The sequence below is a fragment of the Phyllobates terribilis genome, unplaced genomic scaffold, assembly GCF_046119375.1.
Source record: "Phyllobates terribilis strain yellow unplaced genomic scaffold, ASM4611937v1 Scaffold_3__8_contigs__length_932513732, whole genome shotgun sequence".
NCBI lineage: Eukaryota > Metazoa > Chordata > Amphibia > Anura > Dendrobatidae > Phyllobates > Phyllobates terribilis.
Genome location: NW_027362763.1, coordinates 623891427 through 623906080, shown reverse-complemented (window position 1 = coordinate 623906080; position 14654 = coordinate 623891427). Strand labels below are relative to the sequence as shown.

General features: G+C 42.9%; 1 protein-coding gene across 4 annotated transcripts in view; it reads right to left on the bottom strand.

The window, feature by feature from the left end:
• Positions 1-3937, bottom strand: part of RAB4A (RAB4A, member RAS oncogene family) — a 108188-nt gene extending 104251 nt beyond the window's left edge. For 2 of the 4 annotated variants that reach the window (XM_073671527.1, XM_073671529.1), the window contains exon 1: positions 3683-3936. In XM_073671527.1, coding sequence (XP_073527628.1) covers positions 3683-3713 — 31 coding nt within the window. In that variant the 5' untranslated portion in view covers positions 3714-3936. Of the gene's footprint in view, positions 1-3682 lie in introns of all 4 variants that reach the window. The other 2 variants (XM_073671528.1, XM_073671530.1) reach the window with 2 other exon arrangements.
• Positions 3938-14654: the final 10717 nt, after the last annotated feature.

Below are 14654 nucleotides of genomic sequence, written 5' to 3'. Positions count from 1 at the left end.
CACACACACGCACCCAGGGAACGTGGCACCGATAACACACACACGCACCCAGGGAACGTGGCACCGATAACACACACACGCACCCAGGGAACGTGGCACCGATAACACACACACGCACCCAGGGAACGTGGCACCGATAACACACACACAAGCGCACCCCGGGAACGTGGCACCGATAACACACACACACGCACCCAGGGAACGTGGCACCGATAACACACACACACGCACCCAGGGAACGTGGCACCGATAACACACACACACGCACCCAGGGAACGTGGCACCGATAACACACACACACGCACCCAGGGAACGTGGCACCGATAACACACACACGCACCCAGGGAACGTGGCACCGATAACACACACACGCACCCCGGGAACGTGGCACCGATAACACACACACACGCGCACCCCGGGAACGTGGCACCGATAACACACACACACACAAGCGCACCCCGGGAACGTGGCACCGATAACACACGCACGCACCCAGGGAACGTGGCACCGATAACACACACACGCACCCCGGGAACGTGGCACCGATAACACACACAAGCACCCCGGGAACGTGGCACCGATAACACACACACAAGCACCCCGGGAACGTGGCACCGATAACACACACACAAGCACCCCGGGAACGTGGCACCGATAACACACACACAAGCACCCCGGGAACGTGGCACCGATAACACACACACACGCACCCAGGGAACGTGGCACCGATAACACACACACAAGCACCCCGGGAACGTGGCACCGATAACACACACACAAGCACCCCGGGAACGTGGCACCGATAACACACACACAAGCACCCCGGGAACGTGGCACCGATAACACACACACACGCACCCCGGGAACGTGGCACCGATAACACACACACACGCACCCAGGGAACGTGGCACCGATAACACACACACACGCACCCCGGGAACGTGGCACCGATAACACACACACACGCACCCCGGGAACGTGGCACCGATAACACACACACACGCACCCCGGGAACGTGGCACCGATAACACACACACAAGCACCCCGGGAACGTGGCACCGATAACACACACACAAGCACCCCGGGAACGTGGCACCGATAACACACACACGCACCCAGGGAACGTGGCACCGATAACACACACACGCACCCAGGGAACGTGGCACCGATAACACACACACGCACCCAGGGAACGTGGCACCGATAACACACACACACAAGCGCACCCCGGGAACGTGGCACCGATAACACACACACACACGCGCACCCCGGGAACGTGGCACCGATAACACACACACGCACCCCGGGAACGTGGCACCGATAACACACACACGCACCCAGGGAACGTGGCACCGATAACACACACACGCACCCCGGGAACGTGGCACCGATAACACACACACGCACGCACCCAGGGAACGTGGCACCGATAACACACACACGCACCCAGGGAACGTGGCACCGATAACACACACAAGCACCCCGGGAACGTGGCACCGATAACACACACACAAACACAAGCGCACCCCGGGAACGTGGCACCGATAACACACACACAAACCCCGGGAACGTGGCACCGATAACACACACACGCACGCACCCCGGGAACGTGGCACCGATAACACACACACGCACCCCGGGAACGTGGCACCGATAACACACACACAAGCACCCCGGGAACGTGGCACCGATAACACACACACAAGCGCACCCCGGGAACGTGGCACCGATAACACACACACGCACCCCGGGAACGTGGCACCGATAACACACACACGCACCCCGGGAACGTGGCACCGATAACACACACACAAGCACCCCGGGAACGTGGCACCGATAACACACACACGCACCCAGGGAACGTGGCACCGATAACACACACACGCACGCACCCAGGGAACGTGGCACCGATAACACACACACGCACCCAGGGAACGTGGCACCGATAACACACACAAGCACCCAGGGAACGTGGCACCGATAACACACACACACACACAAGCGCACCCCGGGAACGTGGCACCGATAACACACACACGCACCCCGGGAACGTGGCACCGATAACACACACACGCACGCACCCAGGGAACGTGGCACCGATAACACACACACGCACCCAGGGAACGTGGCACCGATAACACACACACGCACGCACCCAGGGAACGTGGCACCGATAACACACACACGCACCCAGGGAACGTGGCACCGATAACACACACAAGCACCCCGGGAACGTGGCACCGATAACACACACACAAACACAAGCGCACCCCGGGAACGTGGCACCGATAACACACACACAAACCCCGGGAACGTGGCACCGATAACACACACACGCACGCACCCCGGGAACGTGGCACCGATAACACACACACGCACCCCGGGAACGTGGCACCGATAACACACACACAAGCACCCCGGGAACGTGGCACCGATAACACACACACAAGCGCACCCCGGGAACGTGGCACCGATAACACACACACGCACCCCGGGAACGTGGCACCGATAACACACACACGCACCCCGGGAACGTGGCACCGATAACACACACACAAGCACCCCGGGAACGTGGCACCGATAACACACACACGCACCCAGGGAACGTGGCACCGATAACACACACACGCACGCACCCAGGGAACGTGGCACCGATAACACACACACGCACCCAGGGAACGTGGCACCGATAACACACACAAGCACCCAGGGAACGTGGCACCGATAACACACACACACACACAAGCGCACCCCGGGAACGTGGCACCGATAACACACACACGCACCCCGGGAACGTGGCACCGATAACACACACACGCACGCACCCAGGGAACGTGGCACCGATAACACACACACGCACCCAGGGAACGTGGCACCGATAACACACACAAGCACCCCGGGAACGTGGCACCGATAACACACACACAAACACAAGCGCACCCCGGGAACGTGGCACCGATAACACACACACGCACCCCGGGAACGTGGCACCGATAACACACACACGCACGCACCCCGGGAACGTGGCACCGATAACACACACACGCACCCCGGGAACGTGGCACCGATAACACACACACAAGCACCCCGGGAACGTGGCACCGATAACACACACACAAGCACCCCGGGAACGTGGCACCGATAACACACACACACAAGCACCCCGGGAACGTGGCACCGATAACACACACACGCACCCCGGGAACGTGGCACCGATAACACACACACAAGCACCCCGGGAACGTGGCACCGATAACACACACACGCACCCCGGGAACGTGGCACCGATAACACACACACGCACCCCGGGAACGTGGCACCGATAACACACACACGCACCCCGGGAACGTGGCACCGATAACACACACAAGCACCCCGGGAACGTGGCACCGATAACACACACACGCACCCCGGGAACGTGGCACCGATAACACACACGCGCACCCAGGGAACGTGGCACCGATAACACACACACGCACCCAGGGAACGTGGCACCGATAACACACACACGCACCCCGGGAACGTGGCACCGATAACACAGAGCTATTTCTACATAAACGCAGGAACCTGTCTCCATAGCTTATCCCAATCTCTGCACCCAAATGCGGAGAACACCGGCAGCACTACACCTCACACACGGCATCAGTCACAGGTCCTCAGCCCCCAGGCCCCACCTCCATACCGTACGTTTCAGACATCGCTGTCTGCGACATGTTGGAATCCGCAGTCAGAACCGTTGATCAGCCACACAATGCTGTGCCGGCAAGGTGAGCGCCTGGTAGAGCAGGCCGGGAAATGTCAGGGGAGATCAGAGGGTCATAGAAATGCGCCGCTCCCCACACACCACTCGTCGCATTATACCGCCTCCTTCCCAGCTGAGAGGAGCGAGCACGCGCACACAACTGCTGCTATCATGTCCGGCCCTTAGCCTCAGACACGCCCCAAAACAATGCGCACGTGTTCTCCTCCGGCATCACGTGGTTTTACGCTTATTACAGCACTGTGCAGTCGCTATACATACTATATTACAGCACTGTGCAGCCTCTATACATACTATATTACAGCACTGTGTAGTCTCTATACATACTATATTACAGCACTGTGCAGTCTCTATACATACTATATTACAGCACTGTACAGCCTCTATACATACTATATTACAGCACTGTGCAGTCTCTATACATACTATATTACAGCTCTGTGCAGTCTCTATACATACTATATTACAGCGCTGTGCAGTCGCTATACATACTATATTACAGCACTGTGCAGCCTCTATACATACTATATTACAGCACTGTGTAGTCTCTATACATACTATATTACAGCACTGTGCAGTCTCTATACATACTATATTACAGCACTGTGCAGCCTCTATACATACTATATTACAGCACTGTGCAGTCTCTATACATACTATATTACAGCACTGTACAGTCTCTATACATACTATATTACAGCACTGTGCAGCCTCTATACATACTATATTACAGCACTGTGCAGTCTCTATACATACTATATTACAGCACTGTACAGTCTCTATACATACTATATTACAGCACTGTGCAGTCTCTATACATACTATATTACAGCACTGTGCATTCTCTATACATACTATATTACAGCACTGTGCAGTCTCTATACATACTATATTACAGCACTGTGCATTCTCTATACATACTATATTACAGCACTGTGCAGTCTCTATACATACTATATTACAGCACTGTGCAGCCTCTATACATACTATATTACAGCACTGTGCAGTCTCTATACATACTATATTACAGCACTGTACAGTCTCTATACATACTATATTACAGCACTGTACAGTCTCTATACATACTATATTACAGCACTGTGCAGTCTCTATACATACTATATTACAGCACTGTACAGTCTCTATACATACTATATTACAGCACTGTGCAGCCTCTATACATACTATATTACAGCACTGTGCAGTCTCTATACATACTATATTACAGCGCTGTGCAGTCTCTATACATACTATATTACAGCACTGTGCAGTCTCTATACATACTATATTACAGCACTGTGCAGCCTCTATACATACTATATTACAGCACTGTACAGTCTCTATACATACTATATTACAGCACTGTGCAGCCTCTATACATACTATATTACAGCACTGTGCAGTTTCTATACATACTATATTACAGCACTGTACAGTCTCTATACATACTATATTACAGCACTGTGCAGCCTCTATACATACTATATTACAGCACTGTGCAGTCTCTATACATACTATATTACAGCACTGTGCAGCCTCTATACATACTATATTACAGCACTGTGCAGTCTCTATACATACTATATTACAGCACTGTACAGTCTCTATACATACTATATTACAGCACTGTGCAGTCTCTATACATACTATATTACAGCACTGTGCAGCCTCTATACATACTATATTATAGCACAGTGCAGTCTCTATACATACTATATTACAGCACTGTGCAGTCTCTATACATACTATATTACAGCACTGTGTAGTCTCTATACATACTATATTACAGCACTGTGCAGTCTCTATACATACTATATTACAGCACTGTGCAGCCTCTATACATACTATATTACAGCACTGTGCAGTCTCTATACATACTATATTACAGCACTGTGCAGTCTCTATACATACTATATTACAGCACTGTGCAGTCTCTATACATACTATATTACAGCACTGTGCAGTCTCTATACATACTATATTACAGCACTGTACAGCCCCTATACATACTATATTACAGCACTGTACAGTCTCTATACATACTATATTACAGCACTGTGCAGTCTCTATACATACTATATTACAGCGCTGTGCAGTCTCTATACATACTATATTACAGCGCTGTGCAGTCTCTATACATACTATATTACAGCGCTGTGCAGTCTCTATACATACTATATTACTGCACTGTGCAGTCTCTATACATACTATATTACAGCACTGTGCAGTCTCTATACATACTATATTACAGCACTGTGCAGTCTCTATACATACTATATTACAGCACTGTGCAGTCTCTATACATACTATATTACAGCACTGTGCAGTCTCTATACATACTATATTACAGCACTGTGCAGTCTCTATACATACTATATTACAGCACTGTGCAGTCTCTATACATACTATATTACAGCACTGTGCAGTCTCTATACATACTATATTACAGCACTGTGCAGTCTCTATACATACTATATTACAGCACTGTACAGTCTCTATACATACTATATTACAGCACTGTGCAGTCTCTATACATACTATATTACAGCACTGTACAGCCTCTATACATACTATATTATAGCACAGTGCAGTCTCTATACATACTATATTACAGCACTGTGCAGTCTCTATACATACTATATTACAGCACTGTGTAGTCTCTATACATACTATATTACAGCACTGTGCAGTCTCTATACATACTATATTACAGCGCTGTGCAGTCTCTATACATACTATATTACAGCACTGTGCAGTCTCTATACATACTATATTACAGCGCTGTGCAGTCTCTATACATACTATATTACTGCACTGTGCAGTCTCTATACATACTATATTACAGCACTGTGCAGTCTCTATACATACTATATTACAGCACTGTGCAGTCTCTATACATACTATATTACAGCACTGTGCAGTCTCTATACATACTATATTACAGCACTGTGCAGTCTCTATACATACTATATTACAGCACTGTGCAGTCTCTATACATACTATATTACAGCACTGTGCAGTCTCTATACATACTATATTACAGCACTGTGCAGTCTCTATACATACTATATTACAGCACTGTGCAGCCTCTATACATACTATATTACAGCACTGTGCAGTCTCTATACATACTATATTACAGCACTGTGCAGTCTCTATACATACTATATTACAGCACTGTGCAGTCTCTATACATACTATATTACAGCACTGTGCAGTCTCTATACATACTATATTACAGCACTGTGTATTCTCTATACATACTATATTACATCACTGTGCAGTCTCTATACATACTATATTACAGCACTGTGCAGTCTCTATACATACTATATTACAGCACTGTGCAGTCTATACATACTATATTACAGCACTGTGTAGTCTCTATACATACTATATTACAGCACTGTGCAGCCTCTATACATACTATATTACAGCACTGTGCAGTCTCTATACATACTATATTACAGCACTGTGCAGTCTCTATACATACTATATTACAGCACTGTGCAGTCTCTATACATACTATATTACAGCACTGTGCATTCTCTATACATACTATATTACAGCACTGTGTAGTCTCTATACATACTATATTACAGCACTGTGCAGCCTCTATACATACTATATTACAGCACTGTGCAGTCTCTATACATACTATATTACAGCACTGTGCAGCTTCTATACATACTATATTACAGCACTGTGCATTCTCTATACATACTATATTACAGCACTGTACAGTCTCTATACATACTATATTACAGCACTGTGCAGTCTCTATACATACTATATTACAGCACTGTGCAGTCTCTATACATACTATATTACAGCACTGTGCAGTCTCTATACATACTATATTACAGCACTGTGCAGTCTCTATACATACTATATTACAGCACTGTGCAGTCTCTATACATACTATATTACAGCACTGTGCAGTCTCTATACATACTATATTACAGCACTGTGCAGTCTCTATACATACTATATTACAGCACTGTGCAGTCTCTATACATACTATATTACAGCACTGTGCAGCCTCTATACATACTATATTACAGCACTGTGCAGTCTCTATACATACTATATTACAGCACTGTGCAGTCTCTATACATACTATATTACAGCACTGTGCAGTCTCTATACATACTATATTACAGCACTGTGCAGTCTCTATACATACTATATTACAGCACTGTGTATTCTCTATACATACTATATTACATCACTGTGCAGTCTCTATACATACTATATTACAGCACTGTGCAGTCTCTATACATACTATATTACAGCACTGTGCAGCCTCTATACATACTATATTACAGCACTGTGCAGTCTCTATACATACTATATTACAGCACTGTGCATTCTCTATACATACTATATTACAGCACTGTGTAGTCTCTATACATACTATATTACAGCACTGTGCAGCCTCTATACATACTATATTACAGCACTGTGCATTCTCTATACATACTATATTACAGCACTGTGCAGTCTCTATACATACTATATTACAGCGCTGTGCAGTCTCTATACATACTATATTACAGCACTGTGCAGCCTCTATACATACTATATTACAGCACTGTGCAGTCTCTATACATACTATATTACAGCACTGTGCAGTCTCTATACATACTATATTACAGCACTGTGCAGTCTCTATACATACTATATTACAGCACTGTGCAGTCTCTATACATACTATATTACAGCACTGTGCAGTCTCTATACATACTATATTACAGCACTGTGCAGTCTCCATACTATATTACAGCACTGTGCAGTCTCTATACATACTATATTACAGCACTGTGCAGTCTCTATACATACTATATTACAGCGCTGTGCAGTCTCTATACATACTATATTACAGCACTGTGTAGTCTCTATACATACTATATTACAGCACTGTGCAGTCTCTATACATACTATATTACAGCACTGTGTATTCTCTATACATACTATATTACAGCACTGTGCAGTCTCTATACATACTATATTACAGCACTGTACAGTCTATACATACTATATTACAGCACTGTGCAGCCTCTATACATACTATATTACAGCACTGTGCATTCTCTATACATACTATATTACAGCACTGTGCAGTCTCCATACATACTATATTACAGCACTGTGCAGTCTCTATACATACTATATTACAGCACTGTGCAGCCTCTATACATACTATATTACAGCACTGTGCAGTCTCTATACATACTATATTACAGCACTGTGCAGCCTCTATACATACTATATTACAGCACTGTGCAGCCTCTATACATACTATATTACAGCACTGTGCAGCCTCTATACATACTATATTACAGCGCTGTGCAGTCTCTATACATACTATATTACAGCACTGTGCAGTCTCTATACATACTATATTACAGCGCTGTGCAGTCTCTATACATACTATATTACAGCGCTGTGCAGTCTCTATACATACTATATTACAGCGCTGTGCAGCCTCTATACATACTATATTACAGCGCTGTGCAGTCTCTATACATACTATATTACAGCACTGTGCAGCCTCTATACATACTATATTACAGCACTGTGCAGTCTCTATACATACTATATTACAGCACTGTGCAGTCTCTATACATACTATATTACAGCACTGTGCAGTCTCTATACATACTATATTACAGCACTGTGCAGTCTCTATACATACTATATTACAGCACTGTGCAGTCTCTATACATACTATATTACAGCACTGTGCAGCCTCTATACATACTATATTACAGCACTGTACAGTCTCTATACATACTATATTACAGCACTGTGCAGCCTCTATACATACTATATTACAGCACTGTGCAGCCTCTATACATACTATATTACAGCACTGTGCAGTCTCTATACATACTATATTACAGCACTGTACATTCTCTATACATACTATATTACAGCACTTTGCAGTCTCTATACATACTATATTACAGCACTGTGCAGTCTCTATACATACTATATTACAGCACTGTGCAGTCTCTATACATACTATATTACAGCACTGTGCAGCCTCTATACATACTATATTACAGCACTGTGCAGTCTCTATACATACTATATTACAGCACTGTGCAGTCTCTATACATACTATATTACAGCACTGTGCAGTCTCTATACATACTATATTACAGCACTGTGCAGTCTCTATACATACTATATTACAACACTGTGCAGTCTCTATACATACTATATTACAGCACTGTGCAGTCTCTATACATACTATATTACAGCGCTGTGCAGTCTCTATACATACTATATTACAGCGCTGTGCAGTCTCTATACATACTATATTACAGCGCTGTGCAGTCTCTATACATACTATATTACAGCGCTGTGCAGCCTCTATACATACTATATTACAGCGCTGTGCAGTCTCTATACATACTATATTACAGCACTGTGCAGCCTCTATACATACTATATTACAGCACTGTGCAGTCTCTATACATACTATATTACAGCACTGTGCAGTCTCTATACATACTATATTACAGCACTGTGCAGTCTCTATACATACTATATTACAGCACTGTGCAGTCTCTATACATACTATATTACAGCACTGTGCAGTCTCTATACATACTATATTACAGCACTGTGCAGCCTCTATACATACTATATTACAGCACTGTGCAGTCTCTATACATACTATATTACAGCACTGTGCAGTCTCTATACATACTATATTACAGCGCTGTGCAGTCTCTATACATACTATATTACAGCACTGTGCAGTCTCTATACATACTATATTACAGCACTGTGCAGTCTCTATACATACTATATTACAGCACTGTGCAGTCTCTATACATACTATATTACAGCGCTGTGCAGTCTCTATACATACTATATTACAGCACTGTGCAGTCTCTATACATACTATATTACAGCACTGTGTAGTCTCTATACATACTATATTACAGCGCTGTGCATTCTCTATACATACTATATTACAGCACTGTGCAGTCTCTATACATACTATATTACAGCACTGTGCATTCTCTATACATACTATATTACAGCACTGTGTAGTCTCTATACATACTATATTACAGCACTGTGTAGTCTCTATACATACTATATTACAGCACTGTGTAGTCTCTATACATACTATATTACAGCACTGTGCAGTCTCTATACATACTATATTACAGCACTGTGCATTCTCTATACATACTATATTACAGCACTGTGCAGTCTCTATACATACTATATTACAGCACTGTGCAGTCTCTATACATACTATATTACAGCACTGTGTAGTCTCTATACATACTATATTACAGCACTGTGCAGTCTCTATACATACTATATTACAGCACTGTGCATTCTCTATACATACTATATTACAGCACTGTGCAGTCTCTATACATACTATATTACAGCACTGTACAGTCTCTATACATACTATATTACAGCACTGTGCATTCTCTATACATACTATATTACAGCACTGTGCAGTCTCTATACATACTATATTACAGCACTGTACAGTCTCTATACATACTATATTACAGCACTGTGCAGTCTCTATACATACTATATTACAGCACTGTGCAGTCTCTATACATACTATATTACAGCACTGTGCAGTCTCTATACATACTATATTACAACACTGTGCAGCCTCTATACATACTATATTACAGCACTGTGCAGTCTCTATACATACTATATTACAGCACTGTGCAGTCTATATACATACTATATTACAGCACTGTGCAGCCTCTATACATACTATATTACAGCACTGTGCAGTCTCTATACATACTATATTACAGCACTGTGCAGTCTCTATACATACTATATTACAGCACTGTGCAGCCTCTATACATACTATATTACAGCACTGTGTAGTCTCTATACATACTATATTACAGCACTGTGCAGCCTCTATACATACTATATTACAGCACTGTGCAGTCTCTATACATACTATATTACAGCACTGTGCAGTCACTATACATACTATATTACAGCACTGTGCAGTCTCTATACATACTATATTACAGCACTGTGCAGTCTCTATACATACTATATTACAGCACTGTGCAGTCTCTATACATACTATATTACAGCACTGTGCAGCCTCTACACATACTATATTACAGCACTGTGCAGCCTCTATACATACTATATTACAGCACTGTGCAGCCTCTATACATACTATATTACAGCACTGTGCAGCCTCTATACATACTATATTACAGCACTGTGCATTCTCTATACATACTATATTACAGCACTGTGCAGCCTCTATACATACTATATTACAGCACTGTGCATTCTCTATACATACTATATTACAGCACTGTGTAGCCTCTATACATACTATATTACAGCACTGTGTAGTCTCTATACATACTATATTACAGCACTGTGCATTCTCTATACATACTATATTACAGCACTGTGCAGCCTCTATACATACTATATTACAGCACTGTGCAGTCTCTATACATACTATATTACAGCACTGTGCAGCCTCTATACATACTATATTACAGCACTGTGCATTCTCTATACATACTATATTACAGCACTGTGCAGTCTCTATACATACTATATTACAGCACTGTGCAGTCTCTATACATACTATATTACAGCACTGTGCAGTCTCTATACATACTATATTACAGCACTGTGCAGTCTCTATACATACTATATTACAGCACTGTGCAGTCTCTATACATACTATATTACAGCACTGTGCAGTCTCTATACATACTATATTACAGCACTGTGCAGTCTCTATACATACTATATTACAGCACTGTACAGTCTCTATACATACTATATTACAGCACTGTGGAGCCTCTATACATACTATATTACAGCACTGTGCAGCCTCTATACATACTATATTACAGCACTGTGCATTCTCTATACATACTATATTACAGCACTGTGCAGTCTCTATACATACTATATTACAGCACTGTGCATTCTCTATACATACTATATTACAGCACTGTGCAGTCTCTATACATACTATATTACAGCACTGTGCAGCCTCTATACATACTATATTACAGCACTGTGCATTCTCTATACATACTATATTACAGCACTGTGCAGCCTCTATACATACTATATTACAGCACTGTACAGTCTCTATACATACTATATTACAGCACTGTGCAGTCTCTATACATACTATATTACAGCACTGTGCAGTCTCTATACATACTATATTACTGCACTGTACAGTCTCTATACATACTATATTACAGCACTGTGCAGTCTCTATACATACTATATTACAGCACTGTACAGTCTCTATACATACTATATTACAGCACTGTACAGTCTCTATACATACTATATTACAGCACTGTGCAGTCTCTATACATACTATATTACAGCACTGTGCAGCCTCTATACATACTATATTACAGCACTGTGCAGTCTCTATACATACTATATTACAGCACTGTGCAGTCTCTATACATACTATATTACAGCACTGTGCAGTCTCTATACATACTATATTACTGCACTGTACAGTCTCTATACATACTATATTACAGCACTGTGCAGTCTCTATACATACTATATTACTGCACTGTACAGTCTCTATACATACTATATTACAGCACTGTGTAGTCTCTATACATACTATATTACAGCACTGTGCAGTCTCTATACATACTATATTACAGCACTGTGCAGTCTCTATACATACTATATTACAGCACTGTGCAGTCTCTATACATACTATATTACTGCACTGTACAGTCTCTATACATACTATATTACAACACTGTGCAGTCTCTATACATACTATATTACAGCACTGTACAGTCTCTATACATACTATATTACAGCACTGTGCAGTCTCTATACATACTATATTACAGCACTGTGCAGTCTCTATACATACTATATTACAGCACTGTGCAGTCTCTATACATACTATATTACAGCTCTGTGTAGTCTCTATACATACTATATTACAGCACTGTGCAGTCTCTATACATACTATATTACAGCACTGTACAGTCTCTATACATACTATATTACAGCACTGTACAGTCTCTATACATACTATATTACAGCACTGTGCAGTCTCTATACATACTATATTACAGCACTGTGCAGCCTCTATACATACTATATTACAGCACTGTACAGTCTCTATACATACTATATTACAGCACTGTGCAGTCTCTATACATACTATATTACAGCACTGTGTAGCCTCTATACATACTATATTACAGCACTGTGCAGTCTCTATACATACTATATTACAGCACTGTGCAGTCTCTATACATACTATATTACAGCACTGTGCAGTCTATATACATACTATATTACAGCACTGTGCAGCCTCTATACATACTATATTACAGCACTGTGTAGTCTCTATACATACTATATTACAGCACTGTGCAGTCTCTATACATACTATATTACAGCGCTGTGCAGTCTCTATACATACTATATTACAGCACTGTGCAGTCTCTATACATACTATATTACAGCACTGTGCAGTCTCTATACATACTATATTACAGCACTGTGCAGTCTCTATACATACAATATTACAGCGCTGTGCAGTCTCTATACATACTATATTACAGCGCTGTGCAGTCTCTATACATACTATATTACAGCGCTGTGCAGTCTCTATACATACTATATTACAGCACTGTGTAGTCTCTATACATACTATATTACAGCGCTGGGCATTCTCTATACATACTATATTACAGCACTGTGCAGTCTCTATACATACTATATTACAGCACTGTGTAGCCTCTATACATACTATATTACAGCACTGTGCAGTCTCTATACATACTATATTACAGCACTGTGCAGTCTCTATACATACTATATTACAGCACTG